We start from the raw sequence: 17,285 nt of genomic DNA on the forward strand, positions 1-17,285 counted from the left end.
ATATATATATACTTACTACTAACTATATATATATATATATATATATATATATATATATATATATATATATATATATATATATATATATAAATCTGTCTCTCTCTAATATATTAATATTACATATATAACGTTATATATATTAGTATTTCATGTTCGTCTGTCGTATTTTTTAAAGACCACGTTTACCTCAGGCCAGTTGAGATGAATCAGCTTATAATAATTTCAAGATGGCTGATCCATGACGTCACATGCCAATATGGCGGTGCCCATTAACTTGGGGTTGAAATAAAATAGAACTTTACGATCACATGTGTTATGAAAGAAATTATTCTAATAAATTCTTGAATACCTTATATTCCTCTATTGGTTTTGATACAAGAGGGTCGAATACGCTCATTCAAAGAAGAGGTGAGCTACTTTTGCGTGTGTTGAACGAAAACTTCATCAGCTTTCATGTAATTTCTTATATTAAACATTTCCAGCCCTGCGTGTTTTGACTCGTCATGTTACCGCTGCTGGCCTGAACTGAATGACTTCTGCTGTATGAAGGAGTGGAGCGGCATGACCTGCGGGTTTGTGGGGTTTGTGGTGGGGAGCAGTCCTAACAAGGTACTCTGTCCGCTCGACATGGACGCGCCCGGGATCGTAGCGGCCGGACCCCTGACCCTGCCTACAGGGAAATAGAACGAGATCTCTAAATCTAACGAGGTCTCTCTATTTTTACGCGCCAGCCTTGGCTAATAGAATCAAGAGATCGATAGAGAAAAATAAAACGAGAAATCGGAAGTTTCAGACCTCCCGAGAGTGTTTCGAGTACTAGTATTCGTGAATGTGTTCGAACTGTGTATGATGTAATTTAATCGGGTATTATACCACTTGTTGACAGCGCACTAGCCTTTTACTTAGTAGGTGCGCACCGTATCACCTTCAGGCTTGGCCTCCCTACCTATCAACAGTTAAAATCACCTCCCACCCTCCATACACAAACATACACACAAACCTACAACTCAGACACCCAAAACAATACTAGTACCTCCGTACTCAGAGGTAAGAAACAACCCAACATAAAGGTCATGTTCTGAAACAAAAGTACAGAAACTCACATGTCATAATTATATATATATAGCTTATATATATATACAAACGTAGAGACACTGGGACCGTGCCATCTGGTCCGATTTGCCTTTGACAGATAACCTCTTAACATCGCGCGGTATTTCTAACGCTAGCTCATTTTCTACGTCACTGGATCGATCGACAAAATATGTACATACAGATAAAACTGTTTTATTTAGTTTCCGTCTTGTTTAAAGCCAACATTGAGACAGAGGACCATATTGGAGCTACTTGTACTTCTTTTCGTCGGAGTCTTTAACAGCCATTTCTTCATCACATCCAACCATGCAGTACAGCTATTTCTTCGTGCTGACCACAGCTTTGGTAAGGACCTAGCCTCTACCAGGCTTCGGGAGGCGGCTGTAAAGAGTAGAAATCGGCCAAATTGAGAGATAACATGCCAGTGGAGTTTGTCTGCTGGGAGAGAACATTTTGCCGCACCCGAATGTTCTCTCCGAGCAGATAAACTCTCCTGGCATGTTATCTCTCTATTTGGCCGATTTCTACTCTTTCCAGCCGCCTCCCGAAGCCTGGGAGAGGCTAGTAAGGAGCCTGTCGCACATACATTGTACGATCGTCGTACGATACTCCGGGATATTAATCGCATAGTGGTGCATATGTCGTAAAGCATTCGACTGGCTTAGATCATTGGCCGTGGTTGGTTCTGTCACAGCATTCTTGAAAAAAACATACGACTTAAAAATCAAACAAGTTCATACGAATGAATGTGGCCGCACAGTGAGTAGTAACCTCGAAATTCCTTTCCAAAAAAATGCCACAGAAAAGCAGAACTTGAATTTATTGTGTAAGATACACAACACATGCATAGAGGATCATAGAGGTGCCCCGATTTCATTTTAGGCGTATAGCTTTTGGCTTCTTTGCTGTTGTCAAAGACCCGTCTGTTTTTTGTTTGTGTGTTTGTTTGTTTGTTTTTGCATGTTTGTCTATGACACAGGTTGCTGTATGGCTGTCCAACGGTGTCACAGACGCGGCTCTTCCACCAGTGCCCCTAAACGGTAAGGCATAGACATGAGATATGAGATATGGAACATTGCGATAAAAAGTACGTAGCTAGAGTCGTATCCGGTGAACATAGCTACAGAAATGATGCGTTGCGCCACCAGGCGGTTTGGTATAGCAGCGTCATTCTAAATTACAGGCCTGAACTGAAGCTTATCAACATGTAAGAAACAGGAGGAGACAATAAAAACCCCACTGGTCCCAGGCCGGGGTTCGAACCCACAACCTCCCGGGCCCCAGTCAGACACTCTAACCTCTCCGCTAAAAGGTCTAGACCCCGGTTTGCCGGATCTGTTGGTAGCGCCTATAAACCCCCCACTGTTACACTACTCCCCCTTTTCTTTTCAAGATTCGTCCTCGGGCCCGGGACCAGTGGGGTTTTTACTGTCTCCTCCTGTTTCTTACAAACATTTATCTGATCTGAAAAACATATATAATGCAGTTGAATACATATGCCATAGACAGGAATGGATGCAGTTCACTTCTGTTCCACTAGGTGGACCGTGCCCCTATGACGAAACCGACGTCGACTCTTGCGGCATGGGGTGTTGGTGTAGGGACGACTACGCATACTGCGTATCCCCGTACGTACATTTCAATTAAGGACCTTGCAGAAAGAATGACATTAACTTAAAAGTGTTTCTTTTTGGTTGAATACGATATAAGATTATGTTATTCTCTTAAAATATTACACATATATATACATTAGTATTACGTATATGATGGTATTTCATGGTCGTCTGTCGTATTTGAGAAAGATCAGGTTTACTGGTCAGTTGGAATAAATCTACAGGTAGGTTTCAAGATGGCTGACCCATGACGTCACATATCAATATGGCGGCGCCCATTGACTTCAGGTTGAAATCTAATAGGATTTTTCAATCGCAAATCTTATAAAAGAAATAATAAAAAAATTGAATACTTGATTAATCCATTAGTTTTATACAAGAGAGTCGAAGTAAGACCATCAAGAGCGATTGAAAATTCGTTTGGTCGCGTTGAACGAAAGTATTAAACTTCATCAACCCTCATACAATTTTTGGCGACGTCTCAGGGAGGAGCCTAATGGTACAGTATTGTGTGCAGAATTCTAGGAATGGTACAGGCATTTTGTCCACAGTACTGGAATGTCCACAGGCATGTCTCTGACCCACTAGTACTATGCCCACATTCCTGGAAACCCTTGGGAAGACCTGTCTGCCCCGGATAGCCCTACTTTCTGTGACCCCGGGGCTTGTTCAATACACACTCAGGGGAGAAGTGCACTGTATCTGTCTAGACTTAACAGGTACCAAGGCTTCCTCAAAATCATGAAATGATGGCATGCAGTGCCATGCAAACAATAACCCTAACTGCAACCACCGTCGCCATGGCAATGTATGTTTTCATTGACAGTCTTGTTCCTAATATTTCCAGCTATCCCTGGCCGTATGGTGGCCGCTGTTGGATGCTGGACACGGACTTCATCTGTTGTAGGAATGAGTGGAGCGACCAGCACTGCGACTATGTGGGGTTCGTGGAGGGGAGCAATCAAATGACCCTCTGTCCGTTCGAGTTCGACGCCGGACTTCCCCCCCTGGGGAAGTAGATGGAGATCTCTAACAAGTTACGCGCCAGCCTTGGCTAATAGAATCAAGAGATCGAGAAAGCAAAATAAAACGAGAAGTCGGAAGTTTCAGACCTCCCGAGAATGTTTCGAGTACTAGTATTCGTGAATGTGTATGATGTAATTTAATCGGGTATTCTACCACTTCTTGACAGCGTGCTAGCCTCTTACTTAGTAGGTGTGCGCCGTATCGCCTTCAGGCTTAACCTCACTACCTATCAACTGCCATAATCACCACCTACCCTCCATACACAAACATACACACAAACCCACAACACAGACACCCAAAACAATACCTCCGTACTCAGAGGTAAGAAACACTGCTAATATCAACGGCCCAAACTATGAACAATGACATGTTCTGAAACAAAGGTACAGAAACTTACATTTTATGAAATTAAAAAGGAAACGCTGGAGGAAAAGTGGCCTTTGGCCATTATTACAAATAGATGTTTTAAGTTAAAACTAATAATAGACTAGAGAAGTAACATTTGCAAAGCAAATGCATAATGTTTGCCTTCGGACATGGTCTGCCCTGTTAATTTTTACTCAAACATATTCACATACATGTACTACTAGTATATGGTGACACGAGTAGAGCAGACCATGAATTTGCAAAATTATGTAACCTAACACCAGTCACCATGGTCACAGACGTCAACAAATCATGTCATTGGTCAGGTCAGAGGTTAGTGTTTGGAACAGAAGAGGAAGAGGAAGAAGAAACGTAGTAAAAACAATATGTTTTCCTTCAGTAATCATAATTAGGCATGGTGGCAGGCACATTGCAAGGATCTTTCAATGCCTCAAAAAAGCTTCCAATGCAAATAGGGACACCAACATGGCGGTGGACACAGTATGACGTCACCTAGAAACGGCTATGACGTCACGTAGAAACGCCCATGACGTTTCACTGCTTCACGAACACGCTGGAAGCGGTGACGCCGGTACCCTCGTGAGTCTTGGACTGAAAGGGCAAAGGTCATGTTAGACTGGGAACGAGAGGCGGCACAACACAGTATTATCCCTATGGGGATTTCTATAGTTAAGGACTTTCTTCGACTCTCTGAAAATCATAGTAGGGTGCACAAGCAATGTTCAGAATTTTGGTATATTTAATTTCATGGTATAGTGTACTAAATATGTGAAAATGAGCTTAGGTTTGCCAGCTCGTTCTCTTCCCGCGCCCTAGCCTCTTTTATTAGCGCCACTGCAGCCAACGCACAGTGGTAGTAGTTGGTACAAGTATCCAAGCGCAAATCTCCGCCGACTGAACACGCACCATAATTCAACTTTTACAGTCTAAAAACTGACGTATTCCTCTAACATTTACCACAGGTTCTATCTCGATGCCATGCACAGAACAATCTAGGCACCTTTCTCTAGTATTGTGCAGCACTACTTTGTACCCGTACTACTTTGATAAATACTGTGTTGTGCGGCCTTATGGACTCACTGTTGGAGTTACAAATAGTAGAAATGCCAGTAAGTTCAGGTAACGGGCCAGAAACCATCTTCTACAGTATACTAACACTTGGACATGTATTTTTACTCACAAACAGCATCTTGTCGCCCTGCAGCTCGCGAACAGTGATGTTTTTCTGTCCGTTAGGAGCTGTCTCATTGAAGATCAGCTTGTTCCCTTCCTTGGTCACGAATTTCTTAAATCAGAGAGAGGGAAAAAGAAAGATAATGACTCAGAAAAGACCATTCTTACTCGAGAATTTAGATGCGTCCACATTGAGCGTATTTCCATGTAACTACAAAAATGGGTTGGCCTTATTGAAAAGGGCTCTGGTCCAAATCTCATTTATTCTTTTATATCATGAACCAAGAAGTAATAATATTTTCATATTAAAACTTTATGAAGTTTGTCTTACCTTTACCGGGACTCCAACTGGTCCGACTACTTCGTTCTCTCCACCCACACACAATGTCCTTCTCTCCACCCTCACTCTTTGAGTCAGGGATCTGAACAAGAAAATAAATATGTTAAAAAAGGTAAAATGATTCCAGTAGCAACGGTAAAAGTATAAATATAGATAGTTCGTCGAAAGATAGAAGCTCTTCAGCACTGTAAATTCCTTCATTAGCTTGATGCAATCGTTTTAACGTTCTTTGTTCAACCGCTTATATTGGGGAGCTGGCAAGCCGAGGGGGGATACAAACTCAGTCACGTTTAGGACCACCTCGTTGCCGCAGCGCCACCGTGCGACAGGAAGTAGCATAGCTCATTGAATACGTTAGAAGATGATGAAATTGCTGTTTTGAACCTTTTGAACTTTCTATAGCAGGTAATGAATGTCTATTAGTTGTATATTAATCGCTTCAGCCGTTTTCTTTTGATAATATAAAGTATGCTATTGCCATAAAATGGAGAAATCTAACCCTAAAGATGACTGTGTCTCCCTTGTCAATGATCTCCATAGCCTCAGCGGTGCTAAACAGCTTAAACGCCATTTCTGGATTCGGAGAACCTGTCAGTGGATAATAGAAAACTGTATGTCAGTCATGTGTGAGTCAAAACTTTAGATCCAACACAAAAAGTTTTCTCACCTAGAGCTTTCGACCAGTCACTCTGGTCTTCCTCAGTAGACTGACCCAGTGAAGCTTGTCACGTGGCTTCTTTGAAGTGTGACGTCAACATTGGGTTAAGACCAGAATGACCAAGTTTTAACTCTAAACATGTAACTACCAACACAGATGAACTTTCATGATATTTATTTAATAGACTGCCATATAGTGATATAGGGACCAACTTTAAACACGATACGCTTAAATATCATTTGTCAAAACCATCCACCCCTGGTATTAGAAAAAATACCGTTAGAGTAGTAAGAAAAAAGGTCTATGTGCAGAAAACAACATCAACAGCATTCACATGGTCATGCGTGTGGCCCAACGGTCATTCACAAGGGCCGTGATCTTACGGTCATTGACCCCAGCGTCAATTGTGTTTGCAAATTGCATTCGACACGGCCCCCAAACTAGTGCGCGCGGGCGAATAAAAAAAAAATTCCGGCCAAAAATAAAAATGATACTAAACCACAGGAATACATACTTAGCGGCGTATTCGACAAGCCAGCACATGCTGGCGTTTTTGCGGAATTTATGAATCGGCATTGTACGGTATGTACGGGGTTCTTGAGTCGTGGAGCTTCGGCGGCCTGGGTGCCCGACTCCGTATTTTCGCTAACCACCATGGACTACCCAGGCTTAAACACAGGCCAGAGCCTCAGTGGACTTGATCTTTCTTTCTTTCTTTCTTTCTTTTTTTGAGAACAGACGAAAATCAATGCGCGCGCGGATGCCATCCATAAAATTAAATCGGTGTGGCCTAAATAGTCCAGAAATGGATATTTGACCTAGCAGCTTTAGTTTACAAAAAGCCAAAACGAATGACAATAGATGACAATATGGGTAGCTTATAACTGGGGTAGCACAAAACCGGCCCTTCAACATTTCTGGAAAATTGACCAAGATCAAAATATTACGACACTACAACTACAATTTCTCTTACCCATGGCTGCGAAGAACTTGATGAAGCTCTCTTCATTATTCTGCCCTTCTTCGGGACGCCATTTACCGGAAAAATCAGCCATCTTTTCTCAGATCAGACAATCTACTGTTCTCTAGGTAGACACTGCCTGGATTTGTCATAATCTTCGATCGCGCACACAGTCCTTTATGAACATGATCTTATTTGCATACCCTTAAGGGATATACCATTTCAATGTCGCAGGGGGAGCGGGCAAATTTTGTTGCCTCCACCTCCCACATTTTGGATCATTTTGCTTCCAAACTTATCAGAGCAAAAAATAAATATTTCCTATGTATATGTTGGCTTAAGGCTTAAATTTAAAATAACCCATATACTGTAGAAAAAAGTCCCTTATTCAATTTCCATGAAGGTTTGGAATGGGATCAACCATGAGGTGAATGACCGTAATGTCACATTCTTGGAAAAATGTACGTGGGGTGAATGACTGAGATGTCATACACTAATCCCCCACCCCACAACTGTTCTCTAAAACAGATTAAAGACTATGACATATCGGTCAATGACCGAGATGTCACCACACTGTGACTAATCTTGTCCCACAACTGTCCTTCAAAAATCGTAGAGTATGAAACTTCCGTCATTCACACATGTCCCGTCCGTATTATACAGACACAGTACCAAATGCACAACATTAAAAGTGTATAGTTTCCAATCAAAGTATAATGTACCTATATTACGAGAGCACTGGTGACATTCAATTAGCACCAGTAGTGTGGTAAAATGGATTCAATCCTCCCCGCGCCTGTTTGAAAATTATCCTGTCACACAAAAAAAAGTCATTACTGGACCCTGCACTGACCAGTCTTTAGTCCCAGACATGACCTTACGGTCATTGACCCTACGGTCCTTGGAACCATGTGCAGTCAACCTTTGGTCCTTTGGATGATCTCATTTCAAAAGTACAGAAATGACATAATATTTTTATGAAAAGGACGGATTCCAAGATATAAGATAATGTGAAACTTTAAAAACATAAATGAGGTTTAAGTCTTTAGGAGTTGGGAAGTAAGAAATGTGAATTAAGAAGGAGAAATTTTCCTGGACGGTCCTTTCCCCCCCTTCCGTGCTCTTTGGGTGGAATAGCCCTGTCACTGCAAATAAAACGCCTATGAAAAAAGGCCATCAAATTTTTTCCCAGGGCTTGATCATCCAAATACAGTATAATTAGTACATCATACAGGACAGAATGGCGGACTTCTCTGGGAAGTGGACCGTCACGGAATGGGACGACGACAGCTTCGTCAAGTTCTTCGCCGCTATGGGTAAGAAACTTCCGGGGTTTTCTCAGCTTTGGTTCACTTAAGCGTAGCCTACATGTACGTGCCTTCCGATTTGTATTACGGGGCTCCCTTGCACACTCTACCCAACACGTTCCGGATTCGGAAATCTGAAATCTCTGGTTCTTTGCTATGAGGTTAATATGTAACATCAGGCAAAATTATATGCTGTTTATGTTTACCGAAGGAAAACATATTGCTTTTGCTCTGTTTCTTCTTCTTCCGTTCCAGCCACTGACCTGGTCAATGACCTGAACCAGACGTCTGTCACCATAGTAACTGGTGTTGGGTTACATCATGTTGCAATTTTATAACAGGAGGAATTTAGACTCCTGTCACCATATATATGAATGTGTTTGAGTACGAATTAACAGAGCAGACCATATGCGAAGGTAAATATTATGCGTTTGCTAAATGCAAATGTTGCCTTTCTAGTCCAAGATTTAGTTCACTCAGTCAATAGCCCTTTACAGTGTTGGAACAACCGTACACTATCTCCAACTAATTTTCAGGTGCACCTGACCCAAACATGGCATTGGGACTTTTCAAAACGGTCGAAACCTACGAGATTATCGACAAGGGAGACACCGTCATCTTAAGGGTAGGAATTTCCTTTTTCTTATTTACGTTTACTTTCTACTGCTATTTGCAATCGCTAACTCGTTCGATAATGATTGCAAGACATCAGAGTTTAGACAAGGTAAATGTACATGAGGTTTTTCTTAACATTAAGTTATTCGCCAGTGCTTACTAAGGGAACAAACTGCCAGTTGAAATGCGAAAATGGGAGATATGTATAAAAGCTTAGTCGCGTTTGGGACCGCATACTTTCCAACTCCCAACGCCATCTAGGAGTTGGGAGGCGAACTGCAGTCAGTAGCAGAAAAAAATTCCCTTAAAAGATGAATACGTCTTGTGTGTCAAGAAGTACGTTCGCCCTGTACATACATGTATTATGATTTACATTTATTCATCCTAATTGCTCTATGGTATATGTCTACAAAATAACAGTCGCGTGGACATGTATGATTGTTCCAGATTCCCGACCCTGCGAGTGAGGGGGGAGAGAGAGACATTCCGTTTAAAGTAGGGGAGGAGAGTGAAGCATTGGGACCGGTGGGAGTACCAGTGAAGGTGAGAAACAAATATATGTAACGCACATACACACAGAAAAACATATACACACACACAGACACACACACACATTCACACGGACAAACACACATACCCACAGAGAGAGAGAGAGAGAGAGAGAGAGAGAGAGAGAGAGATGCACAAATGCACACAACTATACACACATACACAGTATTGCTTGGTGGCTCTGTGTTTACCCTACGTAAAAGGATTGAAGCCTACCATCAGTGTTTGTTTACTTGTTTTTCTGGAAAGGGGACATTAACATTGAACCGAAATAGCTGCAATTTAGTTCAATGTCGCTTAAGGAGGCTGTTGGATTGGCGCATGCATAATTACGTAGCAGAACATTAAGTACAAATATATCCATATTATATATCTATGGATGTAACAGTAGCAACCACAAAGCACTGCATGCTATTAATTTTGTTTGACGCAAACGTCTTTTTTATTTTCCTTTTATGTTAAGAAATTTACGATCAAGGAGGGAAACAAGCTGATATTCCACGAGACAGCTCCAAACGGACAGAAAAACATCACTGTTCGCGAGCTGCAGGGGGACAAGATGATACTTGTGAGTAACTGACTTTTTTCTTTTCTTATATAGAAAAGTGTTCGTTACTAGTATCAAAGGATACTCCTCTAGAGCATACCCCAAAGGAAATTACTTTTTTTTGGCAATTTGTAACGTAAACGTTAATGTAAAGATTGGATCATGCATGATAATGCATACAAGATGGATTTCTTTTACCATTGCTAAATTTCTTCTCTTTGTATACTTGGTATTTCCATCATGTTTCATTTTCTTGGAAATTATTTTTGCAGACAAAGACTCACGAAGGCACGGGTGTTACCGGAAGATGCGTGTTCAAGAAAGTAGGAAGTAAACTCTGAGGACTCTTTGCGCTGCTTCTGTATCATTCTAAATTCAGAAGGCCAATTACGCAATGTCAGGCCATATCCCTACGAAATATTTCTTGTTTATGTAACTTTTATGTGTACCTGCGTCGTAACGTTACCCTTATATCATTTCAATACTAACTTAGTTATAGAGTCAACTATGTGGGGTCGTGTGGCGTAGCGGCAGAGTGCTCGACTCAGAACCTAGAGGTCCCGGGTTCGAGTCCTGACATGCCACCAATCTTGTGCCCTTGGAACTTTACACGACTATCCTCACTTCGCTGAGGTGAAAATGAGTATTGTATTGTCCCCTGTGTTGGTGGCGGCATTAATATAAGTTTGAAAAACTTGAGTGTGCCGTCACCACGTCTTGTGATTACATGTTGGAAATTATTTTTAAAAAGTCAACTTTATGTCTTAAAGTCAATTATTCAGTGTATTGATTACAATCCAGTCTATGGCTGTGATGTATCCCTTTCCTAGATGATAATAAACCATAATATTTAATCATCCATTTCTTTGTTCTTTTCAAGTACTAATTATATTTACCTTCGCAAAGGGAAAACACATTTTTTTTCGCTCTGTTTCTTCTTCCGTTCCTAACAAATACGGTCAATGGCATGGGGCAGACGTCTGTCACCATGGTAACTGGTGCTGTAGCAGACAGTTCCGAAGTAGTCGAGCTAGGTCGTTTGTGTTCTAAGAACGTTAACCTATATATAGCCTTGAGGAATCTTTAAGTCTCTCCAATATAAGTTTCCTTACAGTTCTGTCCTTGACACTGTATATTGTAAACTAAACTATCCCACATTTGATTTCCTTTGGTGTTTTGTCCTTGGGTGAAACCAGTAAATTCCGGAGGGTTCTAGTTGTTCTGAAGCAGGTCTTGATCTCTCGCAAAAATTCTCCTGAGCCCTTCACTCAGGCCTATCATGTAAGGCAGAACAACTAGACCTGTGTTTGTGTCCTTGTTGCTCTGATAACCAGCTTTGGCGCCACGTGACAGACTTTCTGCAACCTATGATCCACTTAGCCTCCTGTGCAGGCTCCGGGGCGGGTGGGAATTTTGATACAGCGTTTTGAAGAGTTTTTAACGCGCTTTCTTTTAATAGCCGGCCGTCCTACAACCATCCGCCGGGAGAAGGTCCGTGGGCGGAATGTAAACTTCTCTCGCTGGTTGTAGCCTATTAAAAGAACGCGTTAAGATCTCTTTAAAACGCTGTATCAAAATTCCCACCCGCCCCCGAGCCTGCACAGGAGGCTATGATCCACTGTGATACATGTATCTAGGTGACGTCATGGAAGCGGTGGATTGCTCATTTGTCCTTGACAAAGACTGGAGTTGTACAGTCAAAAAAAATTGGGTGGATTCAATTTCTTGTGTTGGAAATTGCAGTTCAAACTTGTTTAAGAGACAGAATTATCTTCACTTGATGCATATAACATGTGTTGTATGTTAAATTCTCAAAAAGAGCAACACGTGTATATGGTTGTTATTATTACCATGTTATATACTGTCAACAGAAATATAATTGGCCACGGAATAATAACCCCCCATTGTTGTGGCCCACTGCAATAATATACATCATCAATTTTTCAAATTTCATTACTCAGTATGGTTATTAACAGTTGCATGCATCTATTGTGTTCCATTGCGTCAATAGTTCTCAGAAGCGCGTTGCTAACCAATGTAGGATGTCTAATTCCCCTGGGGACCTTAGATAGTCCGTACAGAGAGACCGGCTTTCCGGTGCTTTTCGTATTTTCGGTAGCGACGTTTGCGGCGGTCGAACATACAAAAAAACATGGCGAGGTTAGGCCTAGGCCTGGCCGTAATCGTTGTGTTTGCTGGGAATATTTTTCTGGGCGACGCTTCTGCAGCACAAAATGGTAAGGAACCTTCTCTGTGCTTTGTTTGATTAGATTCATTAGGCTGCGTAAAATGGTATCCGACCAGGACTATCTATAATCATTTACTATAAATAATTATATTATTGGTGACGCTTACACGTTTAGAAAAACAAGAGACCTCTATATAATTCTACCTACCTTATTTACGATTTTCGTGTTTAGTAGCTTAGAATAATGTGAATTCCACTTGAGCTCCTATCTCTGTTTGGCTTGTTTCAGGCTGTTTTTAAATTTATACTACATCTATCTATTGTTGCATTATTTTTAGTTGGCTGAAACATTTAAATTTTAGTAGTTTGTACTGTTGGAAATGTGTGTTTAGAAGTACAGAAGAGGTATACTAGTATTCACAGTTAGTTGTTTGAGACGCACATAATTATTACTATAGCTAGAGGTTTTATATAATTATTTCCGTCGTTATTTCTATTTATTTAGCATTCGCAAACGGGCGTATGCAAGGCCCGAAAGACATCAAATTTGGCTTAATTTGTACTACACTTGTAAGATTACATTTATATTGATATATTTTGTTTGTTTCTAAATATTGAGTTTCCTTTTGCCCTTTTCTACGCCAGGCGGATTTCTCTTCATCGGCAGAAAATGGACCAATAAGAGTTTTGCCAATATGAACGTGATAATTATGTAAACCAAACTGACATTCTTTTCCCTACAGGGTGTCCGAAGAAAGTAGTCTGCTACAAGTTTTTTGAGGAGGAGAAGAATTACAATGAGGCCAATCAGACGTGTGCCGAAGACGGGGGGGTGTTAGCCATGCCGAAGGACGAGGCGACCAACATGTTTATCTCCAGCCTGGGATCTGAGAATCGTTGGATCGGGCTGAGTGACGCCGACAGCGAAGATAACTGGGTGTTCGAGGACGGACAGACCCTGACGTCAACCGGCTATTCCAATTGGCTCCAAGTCCAACATGAACCGAATGGTGGCGAAGGTGAAAACTGTGCCGCATTATCTGTTCAACATCGCAAGTGGTATGATTCTCAATGCGACAGGTCTCTGAGATTCATCTGTCAGCGAGATCACGGTAAGAGTGTAACCGCCATTATTTTCTTTTCCTAATATAGTTTTAAACATGTTTGCATGGTGCAAAGAATTACCGGCACGTTCTCAGGATTTCCGTGTCTAGTAGTTTAGAATAACACAACTTGTATGTGTAGATGCTTATTGATATATTTAATGCTTCTAATTATGTTTTATAGCAACCTGCCAAAATGGAGGTGTAGTAACAGACACTGCAGGCTCTGGGAAGTTGTTTACATGTTCTTGCCCGGCTGGGTGGAGAGGGGAATACTGCAAGGAAGGTAAAAGCTCAACAACAAACAAACACACACACACTACATAAGTTTAGTTCAATAAATGTAGAAAATGAACCAATGGATTTATAGTAAATAATGATAATATCTGGAAAATTCGGTCTGGCCAGAATTTTTTTTTTTGGGGGGGGGGGTGGCCAAGGACACTTCTGTATAATGTCCTTGGGTTGGCCTACACCATGTCAGCATTAAAAGAACTAACTTCGAAAAAAAAACAGGAATTGAGGCGTATAGATGATTATCAATGTTTCATGGCTGTAATTTTTTCAGGAGCCTGCCAAAATGGAGGTACAGTGATGTCAGGAGGTAATTGCCACTACTACTGTCAGTGCGCGTCTGGCTGGTATGGAACTTACTGCGAGGAAGGTAAGCTTTTAGTTTCGATGGTGACATTTTTTATACTGCCAATCAATCAATTTTAAATGAATGAATCTTTACAACATATTCCTACCCAGATGAGCTAAATGCACATCATCCACATATTAAAAATGTATTGAATGCTGAAACGCTACATTGTAATGATAAGTGCTAAAAGTCTACACATTACAACTGTACCATATACTACCTATCATCTACTGTTAATCGCCGTTTCTTCTCTCTTTTTGAAATATCTGGAAACATCATTACACAATTTGTCCACCATACATTCATTCCTACATGACATCAAGAATTTGAAAGTGTCCTGTTTTGACATTATAACAAACATCAATCATTATCAATATCAAATGTAAACAAAGGTTCAAACATGCAAAGAAAAGCTATCAGTCTAGTTCAACGATGGTGAAATGCTTAAATATGATTTCGATATGTCCATTATTAGTTTCTTCCGATTCTGCTATCTTCAACAAACAATTTCTACCTAAAGCTATTTCTGCATAAGACGTTGGTCACAGTCACTACTGTGGTTTTATCAATCAACATCTCCGAACTAACGCCGACATTTTGTCTTGTCTCCTCAGCTTGTCGAGATGCACTTGGAATGGAATCTGGACACATACTTGACGATGACATTACTGCATCCTCAAGACGTGGTGATGACTACAAAGCTCAATACGCTCGGTTAAAGGGAAACAAAAACTGGGCAGCAAAATACAATTGGATCGGACAATGGTTGCAGGTAGGTTCATAGAATCAGTGGTACCAACAAAATGTCTGCAAACATAGTTCTGGACATTTAAACGAGTATTAGATTACTCTTTGTTACACGTATTATTCAAATTGCAACTCAGATTGATATTCAAAAACATCAGAACTACATGATAAAGCAAACCCTACAGATGCCGTGCGCAACAAAATTCAAAAAGATAATACACACTACAACATGAACACTAAAGCAGCAATGAATACAAGAAATACTGTACAATACAATTATAGTAAATAGATAAAACGGTGATGACTAATAGTCACAAAATAATACACAAGTATTTGGATAGTGGATGTACGAAACGCGATATCTAGTTAGCGCTATATTCTTCTTTGGTGTGCAAACTGAAAGTGCATGATATGACAACAACATAATATTTTCCAGGTTGATTTGACAAATGTCAAGCGCGTTACGGGCACAATGATCCAGGGTTCAGCCAATGTTGAAGCGTGGGTGAAATACTTCACACTACAGTATGGTGTAGACGAGAATAGTCTGGTCACCTACAGGCACAATGATGGTATCGATAAGGTATGGTAATGAAGCACAGACATATTCTTTTCTTTCTTCTAGATGACTTTTCATATATTATGGTATGCATGCTCCTCCATTGACTAGATTCATTTATATTTTCATGAGTTGGATTCTAACAAATGTAGTATTGTGTGTGTGTTTGTGTATGTGTGTGTGCGTTTATGTATGCACATGTAAAAGTGTATGTGTGAATGTGCGTGTATGTGTGTGTGTACCTCTCTCTCTCCGTCTGTGTGTGTATCTGTGTGTGCGTTTGTGTGCAGTGTGTGTGTTTATGTGTGTGTGTGTGGGGGGGGGGGGTATCTGTGTGCGCGTGCGCGCGCGTTCATGTGTGTATGTATTTACAGGTTTTAAACTTCCCTCCGTCCGAATATAAAGCAAACACCGTACCCCTTTGCCTTCCAGTTTTTTAAAGGCAACACCAACAAGAACACACAAGTAACCAACCTACTGGACCATCCGGTGGACGCCCGTTACGTGCGCTTCTACCCTCAGTTATGGTTTTTTTGGATCAGCATGAGGGTGGAGATTCTAGGCTGTGACAGGGAAAGTAAGTTTCTAAAACATTAAATATGGGCATGTTTTAATCACTGTTTACGATCCTTAGGCTGCTGAAAGGCAACGTGAAAACCGGGAAATAATTAAGAATCCATCCGCACTTACGGAAAGGCCACGTAAAACGATTATCTTTACGTAGTTGTAGGTGTAGGTGACTGTATAGATACGTAAAGGAATATACGTTGACGTTAAGCATGGTTTAAGTATACATAAAGCTTTGTACAGACTTGCCTGCAGTCTATTGCATTTCCCTTCATATAATTACCCAAACTCTAAACCCAAAATCCATGTCCATTCGGACAGCCGCGAGGACCTTGTTTCTTCTTTCTTATTTTCCTAGTTTCCTCCTCCTTTTAATATTTATCTTCAAGGAACCAAACGCTGGTCCAGATAACATCATTTCATCCTTTCAAGGCCAAAATTTGTGTAATTTTAGATGGCGCCGTGTTACCTGCATGGCTAACAACATTCCCTGTGTTATGAACACGTATGGTGATGAATAAATTATTACTCACCTAATACCCAGGCTTATCTATTGTGGTGGCACCGGGAGCTACAGAGACAGGTCATTTTGCGAGTCATCAAGAAAATTACATTCTTTGAAATTTTGAAGGCTAACTCTGCTATCACAGCTATAGATATGTTTGGACGAAACAAGCGAAGTCAAAAATTTGGTAGAACGTACGCGTCTTGCGAAGTGTTTCCTTCCCTCGCGAAGTAGAATGTACTAGTATCTCATGCCCACTTTATTGATATCTTCCTTCTATTGAAGTGACGACAACTTTAACATTATTCAATGCATTCTTTATCATAATTTATGTACGTTGCGAATGTGTTGGCTATTGTAAAATACACGTGTAGGTTTCGTTGTTTTTGATGTCGACATATTTTCGTTTGTCTAGCATCCAGTTGCACAGTACCAAAGCAACACTACATGTCTCCATGGTACGATTACGCATTTGACTTGGGAAACATCTTCTCACCACCCTTGAGCCAAACTGTGATCTTTGAGGCACGTGCTGAGAGGAATGTCCGTATTGGTCTGTCTGCTCATGATCAGAGCACAAACAGGGATTATCAGTACCATGTTGTCATCAATCACGAAGGAAAGAGCGAATCGACCATCTTCTACGACACACAAAATATTCAATTTACGCCAACAGCAGGTAAAGACTCACATATATATATA

The 17,285-nt window shown here is 40.9% G+C and overlaps 4 protein-coding genes across 5 annotated transcripts in view; all 4 read left to right on the forward strand.

Annotated features, from left to right (window-relative positions):
- LOC109483115 overlaps window positions 1–786 on the forward strand; it is a 1,750-nt gene extending 964 nt beyond the window's left edge. The window contains exon 4 of the mRNA XM_019786107.1: window positions 483–786. Within this exon, the coding sequence (XP_019641666.1) occupies window positions 483–684 (202 nt within the window). The 3' untranslated portion in view covers window positions 685–786. The remainder of the gene's footprint in view (window positions 1–482) is intronic.
- Window positions 787–1,201: 415 nt separating this feature from the next.
- Window positions 1,202–3,902, forward strand: LOC109483118. Of its 2 annotated transcripts, none has more exons than XM_019786113.1 (4): window positions 1,202–1,440; window positions 2,075–2,135; window positions 2,636–2,723; window positions 3,616–3,902. In XM_019786113.1, exons 1-4 carry the CDS (start codon window positions 1,402–1,404, stop codon window positions 3,725–3,727), a joined length of 300 nt encoding a protein of 99 aa, XP_019641672.1. In that variant the 5' UTR covers window positions 1,202–1,401; the 3' UTR covers window positions 3,728–3,902. The 2 variants fall into 2 exon arrangements, with proteins under 2 accessions (XP_019641672.1, XP_019641670.1); XM_019786111.1 differs by having other exon boundaries at window positions 1,225–1,440; window positions 3,556–3,902.
- Window positions 3,903–8,401: 4,499 nt separating this feature from the next.
- LOC109483113 lies at window positions 8,402–10,997 on the forward strand. Its single transcript, XM_019786105.1, has 5 exons — window positions 8,402–8,569; window positions 9,097–9,185; window positions 9,623–9,718; window positions 10,188–10,292; window positions 10,544–10,997. Exons 1-5 carry the CDS (start codon window positions 8,494–8,496, stop codon window positions 10,610–10,612), a joined length of 435 nt encoding a protein of 144 aa, XP_019641664.1. The 5' UTR covers window positions 8,402–8,493; the 3' UTR covers window positions 10,613–10,997.
- Window positions 10,998–13,300: 2,303 nt separating this feature from the next.
- The window catches only part of LOC109483039, a 10,618-nt gene continuing 6,633 nt past the window's right edge, over window positions 13,301–17,285 (forward strand). The window contains exons 1-4 of the mRNA XM_019785996.1: window positions 13,301–13,478; window positions 14,820–14,977; window positions 15,389–15,535; window positions 15,944–16,088. Of these exons, the coding sequence (XP_019641555.1) occupies window positions 13,301–13,478; window positions 14,820–14,977; window positions 15,389–15,535; window positions 15,944–16,088 (628 nt within the window). The remainder of the gene's footprint in view (window positions 13,479–14,819; window positions 14,978–15,388; window positions 15,536–15,943; window positions 16,089–17,285) is intronic.

This window comes from Branchiostoma belcheri, unplaced genomic scaffold (assembly GCF_001625305.1).
Source record: "Branchiostoma belcheri isolate BF01 breed outbred unplaced genomic scaffold, Haploidv18h27 scaffold62, whole genome shotgun sequence".
NCBI classification, from domain to species: domain Eukaryota; kingdom Metazoa; phylum Chordata; class Leptocardii; order Amphioxiformes; family Branchiostomatidae; genus Branchiostoma; species Branchiostoma belcheri.